We start from the raw sequence: 18,047 nt of genomic DNA, 5'->3' as shown, positions 1-18,047 counted from the left end.
GAACAAAAATCTGGTTATTGTCCATGTGCTTCAAGCCTTCAACTTTATTTTTGCACTAAAAAAGTTGTGGATTTAATCAAAAGGGTTTGCAATCATATGTTTCCATTGACCTTCAGAATCCACGGCCCCCCGCAATCTAGCGGCTTTCGTTTAGCCCCGTGTTTGGTACCTTTATTAAAGCACAAAAATGATATCTTATCTTCTCAAAATAAAATAGAATCTATTGATAAATTTGGTTTTAGGAAATTAAATCATCATTAGACACTAAACCAACCATCTTATTTTTAATTCAACAAACCTTCACAATCATCATTTCAATAATCGTTTAGTTAACAACTCCGCTAGATATAGTTCTTTACTCGCATCCAATTTCACCCACAGAAATATCTTAATTAATTACCGTTTAACTTATAAATTAATATGTTTTTGACCGACTTTACTTGTATATTCCAATTTGATTGTCATAATGTCATATTAAACCACGTCGTAGGTTAGTGGGCATGACGTTCGATCTTAAGGGTCCCCTCCGAAATGTCTAAAATACCCATCGTAATTGCATTATTTGGTAGTCAAAGTTAGGGCGTTGTAGTAATTTCATTCGTCAAGGCCATACAACATTACGTCGATGCACTTTAAAAGCTTTTGCAATTTGGAGGCAACAAACAATGGAGTATAAGCGACACGAAGCTCATTCCTGTTCAACTATTTGCGGGGTGACGTGATATTCCGGCCGTTGACACCATCTTCGCTGCCCAGGTGTCCACTTTCAGACAAACAACTGATCATTTTCCTGACCGTAACAAAGGGTTTGTGTTATATGGAATTTGTTCTCTTTTCTTTTTCATCCTTCGTTTGTATGGAATACATGGTGATGTTATTGTAATGCAGAGACAATATATAAATATCAATATGATTTTTCCGTCTCTCATCGATGGGTTGGCGAGGACTGTGTCGATCAAGAGAGGGAAGAATTGTCGAAATGATTCCGGAAGAGAAGCTGCAGAAGCTTTGGCAAAATCTGCAAGAAAGAATGAGTTGATGTTGAGTTCTTCGGGCATTGTTAAGTCCAATAAGTCTAGTAACTTCGCCTCTGTTTGCTCCAAACGAGGCCAGAAAGGAATCAATCAAGATTGCGCCATTGTCTGGGAGGTAAGAACAATACAACTAAACTAATAAAGTGTCCCACTTCATGCATAGTTTGCTAATTTTTATATATTTGCTTATTATTATAGGAATTTGGATGCCAAGAGGACATGGTGTTTTGTGGGATATTTGATGGGCACGGACCATGGGGTCATGTTGTGGCCAAAAGGGTCAGAGAATCAGTGCCTTATTCATTGCTGTGCAATTGGCAAGAAACATTACTATCTTCAACTTCACCTGCCATGAATCTCGATCTTGATGGGAATCGAAACGTTCCTCAGTATGACATATGGAATCAATCTTGCTTGAAAACTTATGCTGCTATTGACCAAGAGCTTAAGCAGCATACTGGGATTGATTCTTTCCGTAGCGGTACCACAGCCCTGACCATTGTTAAACAGGTTCAATACTTAAAAAATCCCTCTCGCGTAGTGATGAGAAATAGCTAATAGTTGAATCAAATTTTTCCTTAGTTTTGATTTCTCTTCAGGGTGAAAGTCTTGTGGTAGCAAATGTTGGGGATTCTCGGGCTGTGTTAGCAACTCTTTCTGATGACGGCGATTTGGTACCTTTTCAGCTTACCGTAGACTTTAAGCCAAATATACCAGGTCAGTTCTCAATTATCTCATCTTCTCTTTGATATTTCTGCCTCGTGTAGGTGTATATATGTGTATGTGTTTTAAGGTCTCCGTACGGGTTCTTGTCTTCACTGGCCTATACAGAGGAAGCGGAGCGAATAACGCAGTCCAAAGGGCTTGTGTTTTGCTTAAATGATGAGCCGGGCGTATACAGAGTCTGGATGCCGAACGGTGAGACTCCGGGGCTAGCCATGTCAAGAGCCTTGGGTGATTACTGTGTCAAGGACTATGGCCTAATCTCTGTGCCCCATGTAACGCAAAGAAACATAACAACACGAGACCAATTTGTCATTCTGGCATCAGACGGGGTACGTATTCACAAATTAGAATTATCTTTTGATCTGAACTAACGTCAATGTTTGAAAGATCAATTATGGATTTTTCTTCAGGTTTGGGATGTGATTTCGAACCAAGAGGCGGTGGAGATTGTTTCTTCAATAGTGGATAGGGAAAAGGCAGCAAAAAGATTGGTGGAATGTGCTGTTCGGGCATGGAAATATAAGAAACGAGGCATTGCAATGGATGATATTTCTGCCATTTGCCTCTTCTTTCACTCTTCATCGTCGCCTCAAAATGTTGAGTACAATTTGAAGGATTCAAAACTGCAGGCTGGCATTTGAATGAATTTGAAAACAAGAGCTGCTTCTCGGCTGTTGTTTCTGTTGCCAAAGTACTACTTGTATGTATACATATGTCGGCGTTTTGTACGCGACAGTCTAATATAAAATTACACATGAGAGAACACAGAAGTTGAAGTGACCCAAGATTAACGTAACATTGTTTCCAATGCTTTGGTTGCATCTTGTTTGCAACATCATGATTTCATTTTCATATAATGGCATTTACTATCACCAAATTGTACATCTATGTTGTGGCTATTATTAAATTATAATATAAACTACCCGATAATTATTCAATGCGTATTTGTTAGTAACATTTACATTAGAGAACTTCAAGATATATCTAATGTGGTGGAGGAGATCTAATAACAAAAGAGGGAAGAAATGAGATGATATATTTACATAGAATCATTATATATTATAAATTTCCACATGTTTTAAAATATGAATTTGATACATGATTAAATTGAAACTAAATAATAAATGTAATATAATTCCACAATTAAATTTTAAAACGCGTGAACTTTCCACCTAATATTCTTGATGGATAACCAACCGTGATTAAATGTAATTTTTTTTTTCAAGTACAATTGAGAAACTCAAAAGATATATGCATAATTTTACAGAAGGATGAAAATATTCCAAACTTGATTAAAGAAGAATGCTTTATATATGTAACTTGTACATTAGTAATGGTTTTGTAGGAAATGGACAAATGAAGACAAAAACAAAATTACTCATAATTAAGGGGATAAATTATAAATAGGAAAATTATCAATTGTATACCTTATTATCAAATTTACTACAATACTTTTAGGGTATATCAGTCATTCATCTTAAGTTGACAAAATACATTGTCGTTCACCAAACCTTAGTTGCCGTTTAAATATGATGACGTCAGAGGGGTAATATGATCTTTTCATATGATACAAGTGATAATTTAAAAGTATATAAATAAAAAAAATTTAAGGGCATACAAGTACTAATTTTTAAAGATAAAATTATCAATTTACTATAATTTCATTAACTTTCAAAAATTAACTAACAATTTAATGGTCAGCAAGTAACTTTTATTAATTTAGGATAAATGATTAATACATTCTTAAAATATTATAATATTTTTTATAAATGTATAAATTTAGGATATCCGAATGATAATTTTTGTTAAGACACTTTCATGGGACACGTGCATTGCATGTGATTAATCTTCATAGACGAATTTACTAAAAAATCCCCACGTTGTAACCAAAATGTCAACTACGTCCTCCGGCCACGACCTTTCGACACGACGACACAACCACCCCCACCGGCTCCTCTTCTCTTATGAGCACCTCCGCTTATATCCGCCACACCTGTCCACTCGCGTCGTTCGCGTGCATACCACGCTCCAAAGCCTTCTCATTCCAACTCCGGGTGTCGACACACCCTCCACTACACTCCTCTCACTGTAAACTCCACCGCCGCCGTCCTCCGCCAATGTCCTCCGACCACGCCGGAACGAATTTCCCGGCTAACAAGCTGGAGCCGATTCAGCTTAACGATGAGTCTGATTTTTACCAAATCACCTCCCCCGATGGTCTCATTTCCATTTCTGGCTTCGGTTCACTCCTCTCCGGTACGTATAATTGGCCAATTGCCATATCAATCATAATTGATGATCGTTTTTTTTGTTCTTTTTGAAAGTATGCAATACGGTGCGTTTTGCGAGCAGAGAATAGTGCGAGAAGTACGTTCCCAAATCTGATCAACTTCAGAGTGGCGAAGCTGCACGGATTCCGCCGCGTGTTCGCTCACGTGGCTCCGATCTTCTTCGAGCGTGGCATTGCCAAACCTAAAACTAAGGTCACTTTAAATCTGACACGTGTCGCTTAATTTTTTTCCATTTGTTACAATCTGTTTGTTTGCTGAGGAAATTATAAAAGATTGAAAGTTTGAAATGAATTCAGGAGATTTCGAGCTTGAGTGTGGAACCACGTGAAGGAGAGACACTGATTGTTACTGTTTTTGAAATTCAAAAATCAGAGGTATAAAATTGGAAGAGCTATGTACTATGGTTTGCTCATTTTTGGTTTCAGATTCTGAATGTTCAGAGTGATACTGAATTTGTTGTTAATCTCTACAAAGTCAGATTCCGGCATTCATCAAACGAGAGCATGAGTTTTGTTTTCTAGCTGTAAGTCGGGTTTACTATCTTTTTGTTAGTTTCAATTTCTGGTATTAAGTTTCATCTATTCATGCATAGTTTCCTCTCTATAGGTTTCACCGGAAACACTTGATGGGAAGCCTTTTACCAATCGCGCGGTATGTAAATTTGACTATATATGTGGCAGTTTTATCTCATTCTGTCTCTTTTGATTGGGTCTGGCATGCAGGTGCTGTGTGCTCGATCTAGTGATGAGGAGTTTTTCCAAATTAGATGCAAAGGTAATTATCTTCGGCGCTCTTGTTGTCAGAAGTGTTTGAGACACTTCGTATGGGATCTATATTTAGCTTTTTTAGAACAGATGATGTTGCTGTGGCAATTTTATATCTCACTTTGGTTTCCCATTGTATCAACCCACTGGCTAGTTTAGTGGCTCTTTCTTGTTTGTTGTTTCTGAAAAGTTGGCATAGACTTCGAATTACATCAGATATGTTTCATGATTGGAATTAAGGCTCTCTGTATAAGCATATCAAATACCATGTATGAGGACTGTTGAGATTACCTTATGTTGTTCATTTTGGGTAACGTATATTTTTCAAATTTCAGCATCTTGAATTTGTCGTCATTTTCTTTTCATCTCTCTCTGTAGCACACTCTATATCCTTGCTATTTTTGTTGGCAGGAAGCAAAGAGATATATTTTCATCATTATGGGCGATACAACATTGATAAGATTTGGAGGGATGATATCTTACCCTGCCGTGTTTATCTTCGGCATTGGTAAGTGCTGCGTTTTATGTTTGCCTATTTATTATATAAACTTATCACGAGTAGACTGCTGCGTGTACTCATAACCAAACTTATTCATGAAGCTAATGACTGATGTCTTGAAGTACTCTAATAGTCAATTGCATGAATTTTTTTAATAAAAAAATCTCCTGAGAAGCCAAAGCCTTCAAATGCATGCATACCCACAGGAATATTTACAGAAAAATTATAGCTTCGATGCCTCTCATTGATCTGGGTTTAAAACTTTTAGCGACATCTAGTGGCAAATAATAATCTTTTGCTTTGCCGCCTTTTTCTTCTTCTTTTTTTTTTTCCAGTCATTGCTGTTTTATTTCACCCTGCCCAGTATGCTTTAGCAGCTTCCACAAACTTGGTCATTCCTTGCATCAAGAGCTGTAAACTCTATTTGCCATGCTAGTATCTCTACTCTAAAACTGAACTTGTTGAAATGCCTCTGTAGTGTGTTGGCAGCCAAGAATCTTGGAGATGAAGCTTACAACAACTTTCTGGATCACACCTCTCTTGGAGACCGCAAAACAACCATCCGTGAATACTTGGCAACAACTGGAGCAGGCATCATGGAAGAGGAGCCTCCAGAATCCCTCAAGACTCGCTACGGTGGGTAATTGCAATAGAAAGGGCTGACAATTCTGCAGATAAGTTTTTATTGTATTTGGACATGAAGACAAGCAACGGTACTTCAATCATGGCCATTGATGTGTTTAAAGTTCGACAATAAACCTGAGGGGACTTGCTTTGTTATATTGCATTATTGTTATTGAATCTGCAAAATGCAAACTGGAGAATAAAACAAATCTTCCTGTGATTGTTAGTTGTTACAAGAATATATTAGATTATTAGTCCCCCTACATGTGGGGTGACAATGTTTTGAGACTCCAGTGAATCCAACACTAAATATTGGGTTTTGATTGTTCAAGATTGACACGATAATTGAACAGGTTGGGTTTGTTTATTGCAATTGCAGAGAAGGGGGAACAGTAAACTTAATCCCACAAGAAACCTTGTGTCCCTGTAAGAGCTGAGTGCTAGAAGAAGATAAACATCTATCACACATTGAAATTTAGCGTGACGGAAGTTATATTCAAAGATGGCAGGAGATAATTGGTGAAATACTGGTTTTGACCTCCATATTGGTCAAAATAGAAATGTTCTCAAAAGTATATTCTTGTGGATTTTGTAATTGAGCATTATTGTTGATTGAATGGAAGAAAAACAACAGTATTAAAATAACCTTCTAAATCACAGTAAAATATCATTTTCTGATGAAGATACTGGAAGAAGAATGATCTTACATTGGTGTGACGGTGACTCGTGAGTGACAAATATAGCGAATTCCTTTATGATTAATTTCACATTTTAAGATAACTAAACAAGATCAATGTTAAATAATATTTGAACATTATCCGCAGATGTCCTACTTCGGTTTCGTAGCTTTTTTATGCAGCAATTGTTTTGCACAGATGATGAAAGCTGAAAATCCCACATCGGTTTCCAAGTGAGGTCAAGGGTTGGGAGCAGCTATTTAAAATCCACGAGACCACATCGAGACCCAATAACCCAGTCCTGTCAGGGGTGAAGGGTGACTCGTCAATGATCGTTTAGAGACGGCGGGTCGTGCCAACACCTTGTGAAACGAACACACTTTCTGGAGACGAGTGAGTTCCCACCCTACTTCGGTGGAGCTAGCCCGTCAATTTTTGGAAGCCCATGCCTTAGGGCCGGGGCTCACAAATCCCTAATTCTCAAAAGTAATTTTGTTTTTTTTCAATAAAAGGATTAATTCTCAACGCAATTTTTTTTTTTTCAATAAAAGGATGGTACGGTATTTCTTGACAAGGGGCATATTTTTAGAGGATGTGTTGGCAAGTGACTTTTTGCAATACCTTGTACGCTTGTGCTAAAAGCTGATCATATATATCACTCAGAATTCGAAACGCATTTCATTATCTCACAATTTTCTATTCTTGTAATATTACACAATTACAGGCGGCTTCTTTTTCAAGTTCACTGACTAGCAGCTCTATCATCTTCTTATACATGGGCATATAATGATCATTAATCATCGTTCTTGAGAGCCGGATTTTACTGTACAGTTTTCTCGGCGTCTCATATATACCAACTCGTTCCTCAACTGGACTGTCACCATCCAAGTTGGTAGTATCAGATGAAGGTACAGAGACAACATGCATGATTCTGCCAGGGGGATAAAAGTGATGGCTTTCCGTAACATCTGATGAAGAAATGGAAGTTATGCTTTCAGATGCTTCGGCTAGAACATTTTCTTCTTCTGTAATTTCTTTTACTGCAGCAGCTTCTTCTTCCTGAGCTTGAACATCGACTTTGTTTTCCTGCCGCTTGAGTTCCTTCTCTAACTGGTACCATAACTCGCCTTCAGAAATGTTTTCCACATTGGATCTAGTAATGCATCCATCCACCGAAATGAGCTCTTCATCTTCGTCTGTATCATCATTTCCCAATCCACTACTTGAAGAATGATATTCTATTTCAGAGTGCACAGATTCATTTGTTACCACAGCAGTCATACCACCAGCTTCAGAGCAAGTTTCAGTTATTAGAGGAGCGTCAGGAATATCCTCAACTTTGGAGGTTGACAATGGACCCACAGTTCGTCTACGTGGACCTATGCAAGACCATGATGACAGAGATGGGCGGGTTTTGACCACAGCTTCAGCAACATTCTTTGCACGCTTCATTACAACCTAAAATTTTCCAAGCATAAATCAAATGTTATAGTCTCAACATAGAAGCAACAACTCAGAGGGAGGGGAGAAGCTGCAGGAAGAACCTTGGATGGAAGTTTAATATTCTACCATAAGTAATTCAGAAGACTCAAATTAATGTGTCAGGATAACCATTACGTCATGCTCAATTCATGGCAAACAAAGGAAAACATTATGAAAGTCGCATTACTAGATGAGTGGCCTAGACATTACCTGAGTACTGTTGGAGACAGGTCGTAGAAGAGCACCTGCACCAACAACCCTAGCTCTTGCACTAGCTATAGAAGGTAAGCGAGACCCCAAAGCAGATGCTGAACGATAAACAACATTCAGGACCCTTGTACGTTCGACCTGGTCCCTCAAATCATTTAACCAAGATGATGCTGTGACCTGTTGAGAATTTGAAAAAGGATTGTGACATTAAATAATACAAGACAGTTTAGACTATGATCGTTAAGGATCGATGTTATAGAGAACATAGATTCTTTTCCACTAAAGAGAAACAGATACAGAACCTCAAAACGAAGATCATCAATAGAAGCAGTGGAGAATGTAGGCACTAGATCAGATCCATTAATAAGAGTAGTAATAAAGTGCTTGCCTGATTCTGCCAAATCCCACGTCATACAGGCAGCTGCAAAACAGTACTTCAAGCAGTTAGATATAGCAAATCACGCTAAAGCAGAGTTATTATCATTTACATATGGAACAAAAAGAGACAGAAAAATGAAGTAGCCAGTAATTACCTGGTGCAAATGCGAAACAACTACAAGAGGAGAACTCTTTCTGCTCTCTCAGAACATAAGTTAATAGTGCAGCAGTACCACCGCCCAGTGAATGCCCAACAATCTGAATATGAAAATGAAGCATTGGATCAGGTCCGCATACCAAGGACAAGAAAGCTTGTAGCAACAAATAAGATCAGTACCCATATAAGTAATTATAACAGAATGATGATAATATGTTTCGAAAAAAGGAGGAAAAAAATGCTTTCTCCAAAACGAGATATCTAGTGATGGAGAGGGATTATAATAATAGTGTTTCAACATCCAATAACACCTTCTAACGGCTGGAAGTTGACATCAACATCCATGAATTATTAGATACTATGAATCTGGATTTGCTGACAAAGATCAAATTGATTAACAGGTAGAAAATAGAGAGGTTTCAGTTAATGCAAAATATTTTCGGAGGACCGAAATCTATTTATATGAATGTTGACAGAAACATCAAAATATAGCTCATTTATGCTGTAAATGAATTTCCAAAATGAAATTGACTTGAATGCAACCATTGGGTGTAGGCACCAGTGAATGCAACCATTGGGTGTAGGCACCAGTAAACCATCTTATTTGCCCCAGGGCATCTCCTTTGACCCAAAGCAAGAGAAAAATTAGGATTAACAAGATGATTGTCAAGAAGATACGCATCGATTACCTTAATTTTGAAGTCAGGATATTCACCAAGAGCCTTAAGCAGGCAAGGTGTACTAAGCTTTGCAATCCAACGAGCTGCAGCAACCATTCCACAGTGCGCGTATCCTAAAACCAAATTGCTTATCCCACCATCATGTAAAACAGAATGGTGGAAAGGGACCACCGCACCAGTTACTGCTGTTAGTGTATCTTTGATGCTATGAGTACCACGAATCAATAGAAGGAAACATTTTGAATTTCTATCCCGTATAATTGTGAAAGCGGGCTTCAGAAGCTGCAATCATTATGGTGAACATTAAAAAAACATCACTCTAGTAATCTTCAAAATCAAATAAAACAAAGTTTGCCAATTCAGGCTCCCTAGATAATCCAAGGTAAATAGAATAAAAAGGAATTACTAAGAAATTGGAAGCCATACAAACATGCAGCTTCTTTTAGTAGAAATTGGAAGCCATACAAACATGCAGCTTCTTTTAGTGCAATCATATCAAGGGAACAGTTGACAACAGTATTTCAACACAACATTGAAGTAAATAAAATATCAAGATTCCTTTATCACTTACCCATGCTTAGTATAGAACATTCCTAGTACTAAGTTTGGTAACACAGAATCATAAATTCTGAATTGAAATTAACAGGTATTATTCACACCAATCCCCAGTCTTTCTAAAAATACAGTCAACTCTATGTCCAAAATTTCAGTTGAAATTAGCTGGTATTAGTGTCACCAATCCCTAGTATTTCTAAAAATACATTCAACTCTATGTCCAAAATTTCAAACCACCATATACACCTACGAAAAAGCTAATCAACTTCAAGAAGTTAATTCAAAACAAAATGCATTCAGACTGTGACCACCTACTAAAAACAGAGGCAGTGCAGAAAGTGACCTACCCCCGCCTTCGGTTTTTGAAGTAGGACTTCTTCTTCAGAGTAACCGGCAGACTCTAAAAAGACTGGAAATGTCTTCTTTGAGAAGAGCATGCATAGAGTCAATAACCTCAATAAGTTATTCAATTCAACAATAATTTCAGGGCCTTCTAGTTGTATGCTCTCATTGCCAGCATATACACTCGCAACATGAAAATTACCCTGCAATAAAATAACACTCGATAACATCAAACAGCAAGAAAACAGAACAAGAAGATATTCATTAGTTCGCAATACAGAAGAAAATCGAAGAAATACAGCAGGAAGACGAATAAGACAAGCAAGATCACCAATAATCCAATCTTCTAATAGCATTCCATGAACTCAAAGGTATCAAATCAATAGTTCAAGCTTAAAACCCTGAAAGTTTATACTGTTTTTTCAATTAAAATGACTAAAAAAAAAAAAAAAAAATTTTTAGTTATAAAATACCTCAAATAACAGTACACAAAATCTTAATAACATGCATTGAGTTTCTTTTTCACCATAAATTAAATCAGCTGAGAACAAGATACACATAAGATTTTTTTTAAAAATAAAAAAATAAAGAAGCTAAATTTCTTACATTTTTTTGATAGAACAAAGAAACAGAGCTGAAAGAAATGAACTTACTTGTTTTCGCAAAAGATAATTGATGCCGAAAGCGAGGTCAGCAATCGGCCATTTACCCAAAGTCTCGGAGTAAGTAAAACGCAGCGTTTCAGACAAGGTAGTGATGGTCTCAATCCACGTGGCAGGCGCCTGTGCAGGCCTTCTAACAATCCGTCTCCTCACCGATCTGCTCGCTTTCGATAAATCTCCGCAGTCCTCCGCATCTTTCGACGCCGTTCTACGGCTCAGCACATAGTACAGCAGCACCGCCGCGGCCGCCGCCGTCGCCATTGTTCCCGCAGCCATCCGTTTCGAAGACCAGATCAGAACATCTGAAATTCTTTTTGAGATGGAAACGAAAAGGATAGCTAGCTAACGCGAGGGGCAAAAGTGAAATTTTTAAGAGAAAGATAATGGGCTTATAACGAGAGAGGAGTGTCGATTTCGAAACGTCGAGGAAGCTTTGTTTTGGGTTCAGTTGGTTTAGCTTTTAGTTTTTAGTTTTTAGTTTTCAGTTGAGTTTGTGTCAGAAGCAGGGGTATTTAAAGTACTAGAATATCCTAACCTCTTTAGTAAATTTTAGGCAGATTTGCGAAGAATGGGAAGGGTGTTTTGGTAAGTATGGAAAATGCACGTTGATGCAGAGAAGAAACAGATAAGAGGGGCGCGCACGTCAGGGATCTCAGTTGATAGTGGTGGATGAGACGAAAGGTAAATCCGGTGCGTTCCCTTTCTTTCACGGGTTTATTATTTATTTATTTTTAATTATGGAGTGGGAGAATGAACTATGATTAATGAAGATGAGGACAAATGTGTGGCGCTGGAAGGTGGGGCCCACAGATCGTGGGGCCATGAAGACTGGCTAGGCTGGATCCAACTCCACACGTAAATCTTTAAGTGGGCCCCATAACGATGGTTTCGGAGTTTGGACTTTTGGACCGTGATGTGAGAGGATGATGCGAGTGATGAGCTTAATAAAGCCCAACATTATTGGGTTTGTTTGCGGAATTTATTCCGATTGGTCCTACTTTTTAATGGCTGAAAATTTGACGTTTCAACTTAGCAAAATTCTCTATTTTCTTGTATATATATTATATACACGATAGACATTACACTCGTATGTTATTTGTTTATTGCTTATGATCGCTCGTACGACGCTGTACAATCTTATAAGTCATTTGCAAATCATTTGTGCATTATTTTTGGTCATTTTTATACTATGTTTATTCGAATATAAGAATTGAACTATCTCCTGTCAACAGTCATCAATCAGAACAATAATAATAATAATAATAATAATTGTTCTTTCTAGTGTCATTATCTAAATGGGATCTAAAACTAGGTAAGTAGCTTTATTAATGGTGACAGAAAGAAGAATCTGCATTGGATGAATTAAAACGTTGAATTTACAAATGAAGCCAAATATAAAGAAATTAACAATACTATGCAGCATTATTATTATCATTTAATGAAGAAAACAACAATATTATGCATTGGTTTTAGAATTCTTCCAACTCGAGGAGCTACACCGTAAATTTTGCGATTGCTCTAATCGACCTACGTATTAGGGACATTGGTGACCCGAGCAGAGTCAGTCCTAGTGAAACGCGCAAAATCCTGTTGATTCCAGCTTAGCAGACAAATCCAAACACCATAAAATAAAAACAATCAAAGCCCAATTCTCTAGATTCCAAGTTGACCCACACAATGCTCAGACAAAATTGTAAAAGGATCACTTTTATAACGTGTCTCCACATTTGGCGGTAAATTACTCTCTACAAGAGATATTTAAATTTTCTCCTCCAGGTTTTTTTATTTTATTTTATCAATAAACTTCGATACCTATCTTTAAGATCGAGAGAGAAAGACTTAGGTGAGAGACAAGCCTAATATGTCGTTTATTTTATGATTTATCAATTATTATAATGAGAGAAAATAAAAATTTATACATGGAAGTAGGAGCCAAAAAGGGATATGTATTTCACCTTCTCATGATCAAGTGTTGGATGCAATTGCTAAATTTTCAAACTTCCAACATTCAACTAGGCATCATGTATGTGGGTCACGGCATATTGGACGCTCCTGGGTCACACGAATTCTGTTTTAGAATTCAATTTTTCTATTCAATTACCCTTGTTGAATTCAATGTCACCTACTAATGAAAAATACATAAAACTTTGGCTTCAACTTTATTTTCCTATTGGCCTCTTCTAAATCCCATTATCACTCCGTCGGTTTCTTTTCTTGACTCATCGGCATCACATTGATCTCTTGTTTGCTGCAAAAAACGTTTCATTTGAAAAGCCCTGCTGTTATTCTAATCACCAAAACTTCCTGTGATGAAATAATTTGTGTTCATTAAATGAGCAAATATATTAAAGAAAATAAATCTCAAGCATGTTACAAGATCCTCAGAAAAAATCTGAAAAGCACATAAAATGGCATAATTAAAAAATCATAATTCAAGTTTTTATGACAGTTATATTCCACTACCATATAGGGCTGCAAATTTAATTGCCCAATTAAGGCTTAAGAATACCGATACTTTTTTTTCAAAATTGTCAACAGCTAGTTAACCCAAAAAAAATAAAATAAACCGGCTATCAATGAAATCACTTCCTGTAAAAGCACTTCCAAAGCGGCTGAAAAAATAACCACGTGACAAAATCAACGCGAGGCTCTCTCTCGCTATTTCTCTTCCCACCAACTGATCCACTTTCAAAAAAACTCTCCCGAAAACTTTGCTCTTTTTTCTTAACCGCTCCACTCTCATTTCCCAAAAAAAAAAAGAAAAAAAAAATCACATTCTTTGATTCTTGTTCAAGTTTTCTTTAAGTTTTGTCAAATGGGGATATTTGATAAAGAAGATTCAGATATGAAATCCAAGTTAGTTCTAGAAATTTGCTCCATTTCAACAACCGCCATTGGCTGTGCTCACAGGCGCATTAGTCCTCCAAGCCCCGCCGAGTCACATTTCATCGACTGGTACCGCCTTCTCGGTGTAAGCTTTTCGAGCTTTCTTGATCTTTATGTTGATCAATCTTCATCTGGGTATCTTTCTTTCATTCAAGATTTTAAGTTTTTGCATTGATTTCAATAGGTTGACGAAGAAGCAACAATAGAAACTATCCGAAAGCGGTACCATAAACTTGGTAAGTTTCTTCAGTGAATGCATCGACATTGTACTTACATCATGTACGTGAATTGATGATAGGGGATTGTGTTTTTTTGTGTACAGCTCTGCAACTTCATCCAGACAAGAACAAGCACCGCAAAGCTGAGATTGCATTCAAGCTTATTTCAGAGGTTAGATTTATAGATTCTCATGTTTTTGTTAAATCTCGGCACATTAATTATGCAAATGTGATTCTTCTTTGAGATGGGTCATTTTTTTTTAATTTCATCACAATGCAAGAATAACGCTTGAATCCCTTTCTCACTTTGACCATTATTCAAATCTCTGTCGTTTTAATACCTTATTTCTTTACTGATATTGTAATTGATGTTCAGAAATCAAACTTTACTTGTGAATTATAAATGTGTTTCTCTTAATACACAACTTTGATATTATTATATTAGATTGACAGTAGAGGATGGTGGTTTTTCACTTTTTTTTTTTTTCACGGTTTTAATATTAGGAAATAATGAGATAATTTTTTTATTTAAAAAAAAGACCCTAATGTATTCTCCTTTGCACAATTTACAAGACTTCTAAATGATGAATTGGGTCACAAGTTCAAGCACAAACACAACCACCTAAAAGATTGCCCAAAAAAAAAATGACAAGAAAGAGAACGGAGGCCAGGAAAGTGTTAAATGCTGGTACTATAATGGTTGCATTATTAGAGTCTCGGGGTAATGGATGAGACAGTTAGTAGGGGTTGTCCCACTAGACAATATCGTAGAGAGAGAAGGTAACAAACATCATTCAATTTGACAACAGAATTTGGTTCATGTGATCTTTAACTTTACCAACAGCATCTGATAGTTTGGTAGGAGCACATTCATTTGGCAATATTGCACTCATAATGGGACCAACCTCCAGAGAGAGAGGAAAAAAAAAATCTACAATTTCATCTCTTAGCTGTTAATGTTTTGTTTTGGAAATATGAGGTTTGAGTGGGCTCATATAAATAAGTAGGATATTCGAAGTAATTCCATTTGTTTTGAGTTCAGATATTTAAGCATGCAAGTGCAACAAAGCTTAACATTTACACAATAACAGTAAGTTTTCAATCATTGATACTTGAGAACTGTTTATCTCATTCCACAATACCAGTAAATTAAAGTGACGGCGCTTTGGATCCACACACCCTTAAAAAATATCTTGTTTATTCTAAATGCTGGTTAAATTTCTGGCTGCAGGCATATACATGTCTCTCAGACACTGCCAAGAGAAGAGCTTTTAATTTGGAGAGATGGAAAAAGTTTTGCATTGAATGCAACAGAATCCCCTACACAAGCTGCAAGTCACCTGTGAATTCACGTACATCAAAATACAAGGCTTGGAATCCGGCTGCCTGGTCAAGATCTTATAAAATTCTGAGAAACCTGAGGGACATAAAGGAAAGATTCAAAGAAGAGGCGAAAGTGATAGAGAACTGTTTGAGTGCTGCTGCATCAAGGAAGGAATCTCTACTTGTTAATCCATCAAGCAATTTGTTCCAAAGTCGCCACAGGACCCAGAAAGAGACTCCTATCTTTGATCCATCCAACTATCTCTTTCAAGGATACCCGCATCTCCGAAATAGAATGTTTATCAAACCACAGAGTTTCTGGTACTTTCCTAGGGAAAATATGGAAAAATGTGATGAGGCAAGCGGGATGTGTTATGATTCACCAATCTTTGAGAGCAGACCACAGAGGGGAATGTTTAAGAGCAAATCCACTTGTATCCGTTCATAAATCGGCATTCAGATTTAACGTTTCATTAATAAAATACAATGCGAATTGCATAATCTCTTCTTTTATCAAGACTACATCCGCATTGCTTTTTTAGTAATCAAAATGCCTCTAAATAAATAATTGTATACATCAGAACTGAAACACAACATCAACCACGAAAGTGAAAACAGAAAATATATAAGTAATACATCAAAATTTTATAGCCACCTTCTTTCATGTTTTACAGAAATTGAAGCTAAAATCCAAAATATATTAGAACTATCTTTCACTCTGTAATTCCTCGGATCCATCTGGGAAAAACAGGATCATGCCAGATGCCTTGAATCCCACTCATCAGAGACCAATAATTGCCTATTTGATCACTTTATCTCCCATTAGATTCATGGATTGCTTTAAGCGGGGTTGAGTACAGATGCAAATTAGCCCATGATTCAATTATACCACCTCTATTCCATTGTAAAAGGAATCTTGCTCTTCCACCACAAGAGATGAAGCAACTAAACTTCTTTTGGCAGTTGCTTGGCTTCAGGGATTTTGAGGGAGCCACTATCTATCAAGGGCTGCAGCTCCGTCTTTGCCAATTCACGGACCTTAAAATCTGAAGATTCCAAGAAAGCAGTTACTACTTTGCAACTGCAATCACAGCAATGGAAATTAGTACATACATCAAAATTCACATGAACTTATCTTATAATTGGGTAAACTTGCAAGTAGAAAGCAAATTTAGCCTCACCTGTGACCTTGGGCCCAGAATTCAGACTTCCCTTTTAAAGCATTCTTCCATAAAGTGGAAGCAAATTTTGGGCAGTCCATGACTAGTTTCCTAATAGTGCGGCTGGAGTGGAAATTTTCAAGGACATGCTCCTCTTCGGATGCTTCAGATTTGGACTCTGATGCAAGAGATGCTATAGTCTCATGCAAGGTGTTCAACTTGTCATCCAAGGTTGGGCAAAGAATGTCATCAGAGCCCCCTTTTGCAACCTGTATGTGTCACATTTGATTAGTTGAGACATTATGGGGCAAACACATTGAAAAAGGGCCAACTCAGATGTTCCATGTCACATGTGCATGTCTGTGCACATAAATAGGAATTTTCGGAAAAAAACCTATTGCTTCCTTTTGGGAAAAATGAAATTTCCAATTTCCAACAGAACTTCAGCCAACAAACCTTTGGCAATTTAGGCAATACCATCATAAGCATAACAATTGGCAATGAACAATTTGACTACCTCGTATAAGACTTCTTTGCCAAAATTTGATCTAAGCAATTCTCCTGCATTCTCAATACATACATCGATCATACTCTGCAACACAGAACAAACAAGCAATTCAAGCTAGACACTAGACATGATGGATGCAAAACATCCAAATAATACTAGAAATCCTTCAAATACAATTGCCAACTTAGAAGTCTAACCAAAGCCACAAACCTCAGCTAGTCCACTGCTGACCAACAACTCTTGCCTTCTTACACGAGGGTCTTTCTTCCCACCCTCAGCTAAGGGAAGATTCTCAGCTGGACTTGTACTTTCATCAGCCTGAACTGCTACTACTTCTTGGTCAGCCATCTCTTTGCTAGATTCATTGTTCTTTGCTTCAGAATTTACTTCTGACCCTTCCTGATTTGAGAGAGGGAAGATCAGATTAAGTTGCAGCAGATCCACATCACTAGTGTAAGATAGTCTAGAAAATATCTCTCTTCATTTTACCTTGGCACAAAGAGAAGGAATAGATAAATTTAGGGAGCCCAGATCATCAGGGCTGAGATAACGTGAACAGTTAGGATGTAGTAGCTGCAGTAGCACACGTCTTCCATTCTGAAATTTGTAAAAACCATTTGGAATGTAGAATTATCAAAAGAGTAAAGTTAAACTTGGAGGACTGTCTGGTGGTCTCCAGTCAGATACCTGTGTACAAACATACTACAACATCTCATAGGTAGGAATGTAATAAACATTAAACTAAAAGGAAATACCAAGTGTTGTATCACATAAAATGAAATGCTTAATAGAACAACCCACTTCTCAATCAAGGACATTCCAAACTTTCCTTAAAATTTAGTCATCAACATAATGTAAAAAGTTTACGAAG

General features: G+C 37.2%; 5 protein-coding genes across 7 annotated transcripts in view; 3 read left to right on the top strand and 2 right to left on the bottom strand.

Annotated features, from left to right (window-relative positions):
* The first annotated feature begins 644 nt into the window (after positions 1-644).
* On the top strand, positions 645-2,680 carry LOC18032703 (probable protein phosphatase 2C 34). Of its 2 annotated transcripts, XM_006419428.2 has the most exons (6): positions 645-806; positions 889-1,149; positions 1,233-1,544; positions 1,634-1,751; positions 1,866-2,089; positions 2,171-2,680. In XM_006419428.2, exons 2-6 carry the CDS (start codon positions 910-912, stop codon positions 2,399-2,401), a joined length of 1,125 nt encoding a protein of 374 aa, XP_006419491.1. In that variant the 5' UTR covers positions 645-806; positions 889-909; the 3' UTR covers positions 2,402-2,680. The 2 variants fall into 2 exon arrangements, with proteins under 2 accessions (XP_006419491.1, XP_006419490.1); XM_006419427.2 differs by having other exon boundaries at positions 645-1,149.
* A 939-nt stretch (positions 2,681-3,619) lies between these two features.
* Positions 3,620-6,147, top strand: LOC18033116. 2 transcript variants are annotated; one of them, XM_006419426.2, is made up of 8 exons: positions 3,620-4,016; positions 4,113-4,243; positions 4,348-4,425; positions 4,530-4,574; positions 4,658-4,702; positions 4,774-4,825; positions 5,227-5,323; positions 5,793-6,147. In XM_006419426.2, the coding sequence occupies exons 1-8, from the start codon at positions 3,725-3,727 to the stop codon at positions 5,956-5,958; spliced, it is 906 nt and encodes a 301-aa protein (XP_006419489.1). In that variant the 5' UTR covers positions 3,620-3,724; the 3' UTR covers positions 5,959-6,147. The 2 variants fall into 2 exon arrangements, with proteins under 2 accessions (XP_006419489.1, XP_024038610.1); XM_024182842.1 differs by lacking the exon at positions 5,793-6,147 and having other exon boundaries at positions 4,906-5,301.
* A 1,150-nt stretch (positions 6,148-7,297) lies between these two features.
* On the bottom strand, positions 7,298-11,797 carry LOC18033123. The gene is made up of 7 exons (XM_006419424.2): positions 11,073-11,797; positions 10,425-10,622; positions 9,532-9,804; positions 8,841-8,943; positions 8,610-8,728; positions 8,308-8,484; positions 7,298-8,073 (listed from the first exon to the last, which is right to left on the bottom strand). The coding sequence occupies exons 1-7, from the start codon at positions 11,355-11,357 to the stop codon at positions 7,312-7,314; spliced, it is 1,917 nt and encodes a 638-aa protein (XP_006419487.1). The 5' UTR covers positions 11,358-11,797; the 3' UTR covers positions 7,298-7,311.
* Positions 11,798-13,771: 1,974 nt separating this feature from the next.
* LOC18033137 (pre-mRNA-splicing factor cwf23) lies at positions 13,772-16,045 on the top strand. The gene is made up of 4 exons (XM_024184137.1): positions 13,772-14,052; positions 14,152-14,203; positions 14,290-14,357; positions 15,417-16,045. The coding sequence occupies exons 1-4, from the start codon at positions 13,897-13,899 to the stop codon at positions 15,954-15,956; spliced, it is 816 nt and encodes a 271-aa protein (XP_024039905.1). The 5' UTR covers positions 13,772-13,896; the 3' UTR covers positions 15,957-16,045.
* Positions 16,046-16,115: 70 nt separating this feature from the next.
* Positions 16,116-18,047, bottom strand: part of LOC18033151 (pumilio homolog 24) — a 4,830-nt gene continuing 2,898 nt past the window's right edge. The window contains exons 10-14 of the mRNA XM_006419421.2: positions 17,666-17,806; positions 17,387-17,575; positions 17,186-17,260; positions 16,690-16,937; positions 16,116-16,589 (exon numbers count right to left, since the gene is read on the bottom strand). Of these exons, the coding sequence (XP_006419484.2) occupies positions 16,454-16,589; positions 16,690-16,937; positions 17,186-17,260; positions 17,387-17,575; positions 17,666-17,806 (789 nt within the window). The 3' untranslated portion in view covers positions 16,116-16,453. The remainder of the gene's footprint in view (positions 16,590-16,689; positions 16,938-17,185; positions 17,261-17,386; positions 17,576-17,665; positions 17,807-18,047) is intronic.

Source organism: Citrus clementina, unplaced genomic scaffold (genome assembly GCF_000493195.1).
Source record: "Citrus clementina cultivar Clemenules unplaced genomic scaffold, Citrus_clementina_v1.0 scaffold_9, whole genome shotgun sequence".
Taxonomy (NCBI): Eukaryota; Viridiplantae; Streptophyta; class Magnoliopsida; order Sapindales; family Rutaceae; genus Citrus; species Citrus x clementina.
The sequence above is the reverse complement of the archived record's forward strand: the minus strand, read 5'-3'. Positions and strand labels throughout refer to the sequence as shown.

Coding starts and splice junctions, on each gene's coding strand:
- LOC18032703 (XM_006419427.2), top strand. CDS start 883: ATGCAGAGACAATATATAAATATCAATATGATTTTTCCGTCTCTCATC. Junction 1,752..1,865: donor CTTTAAGCCAAATATACCAG/GTCAGTTCTCAA, acceptor TGGCCTATACAG/AGGAAGCGGAGCGAATAACG. Junction 2,090..2,170: donor TCATTCTGGCATCAGACGGG/GTACGTATTCAC, acceptor ATTTTTCTTCAG/GTTTGGGATGTGATTTCGAA.
- LOC18033116 (XM_006419426.2), top strand. CDS start 3,725: ATGAGCACCTCCGCTTATATCCGCCACACCTGTCCACTCGCGTCGTTC. Junction 4,244..4,347: donor TTGCCAAACCTAAAACTAAG/GTCACTTTAAAT, acceptor AAATGAATTCAG/GAGATTTCGAGCTTGAGTGT. Junction 4,575..4,657: donor ATGAGTTTTGTTTTCTAGCT/GTAAGTCGGGTT, acceptor TCCTCTCTATAG/GTTTCACCGGAAACACTTGA.
- LOC18033123 (XM_006419424.2), bottom strand. CDS start 11,357: ATGGCTGCGGGAACAATGGCGACGGCGGCGGCCGCGGCGGTGCTGCTG. Junction 8,485..8,609: donor TTGATGATCTTCGTTTTGAG/GTTCTGTATCTG, acceptor AATTCTCAACAG/GTCACAGCATCATCTTGGTT. Junction 8,074..8,307: donor CTGTCTCCAACAGTACTCAG/GTAATGTCTAGG, acceptor GGAAAATTTTAG/GTTGTAATGAAGCGTGCAAA.
- LOC18033137 (XM_024184137.1), top strand. CDS start 13,897: ATGGGGATATTTGATAAAGAAGATTCAGATATGAAATCCAAGTTAGTT. Junction 14,053..14,151: donor ACTGGTACCGCCTTCTCGGT/GTAAGCTTTTCG, acceptor TGATTTCAATAG/GTTGACGAAGAAGCAACAAT. Junction 14,358..15,416: donor CATTCAAGCTTATTTCAGAG/GTTAGATTTATA, acceptor TTCTGGCTGCAG/GCATATACATGTCTCTCAGA.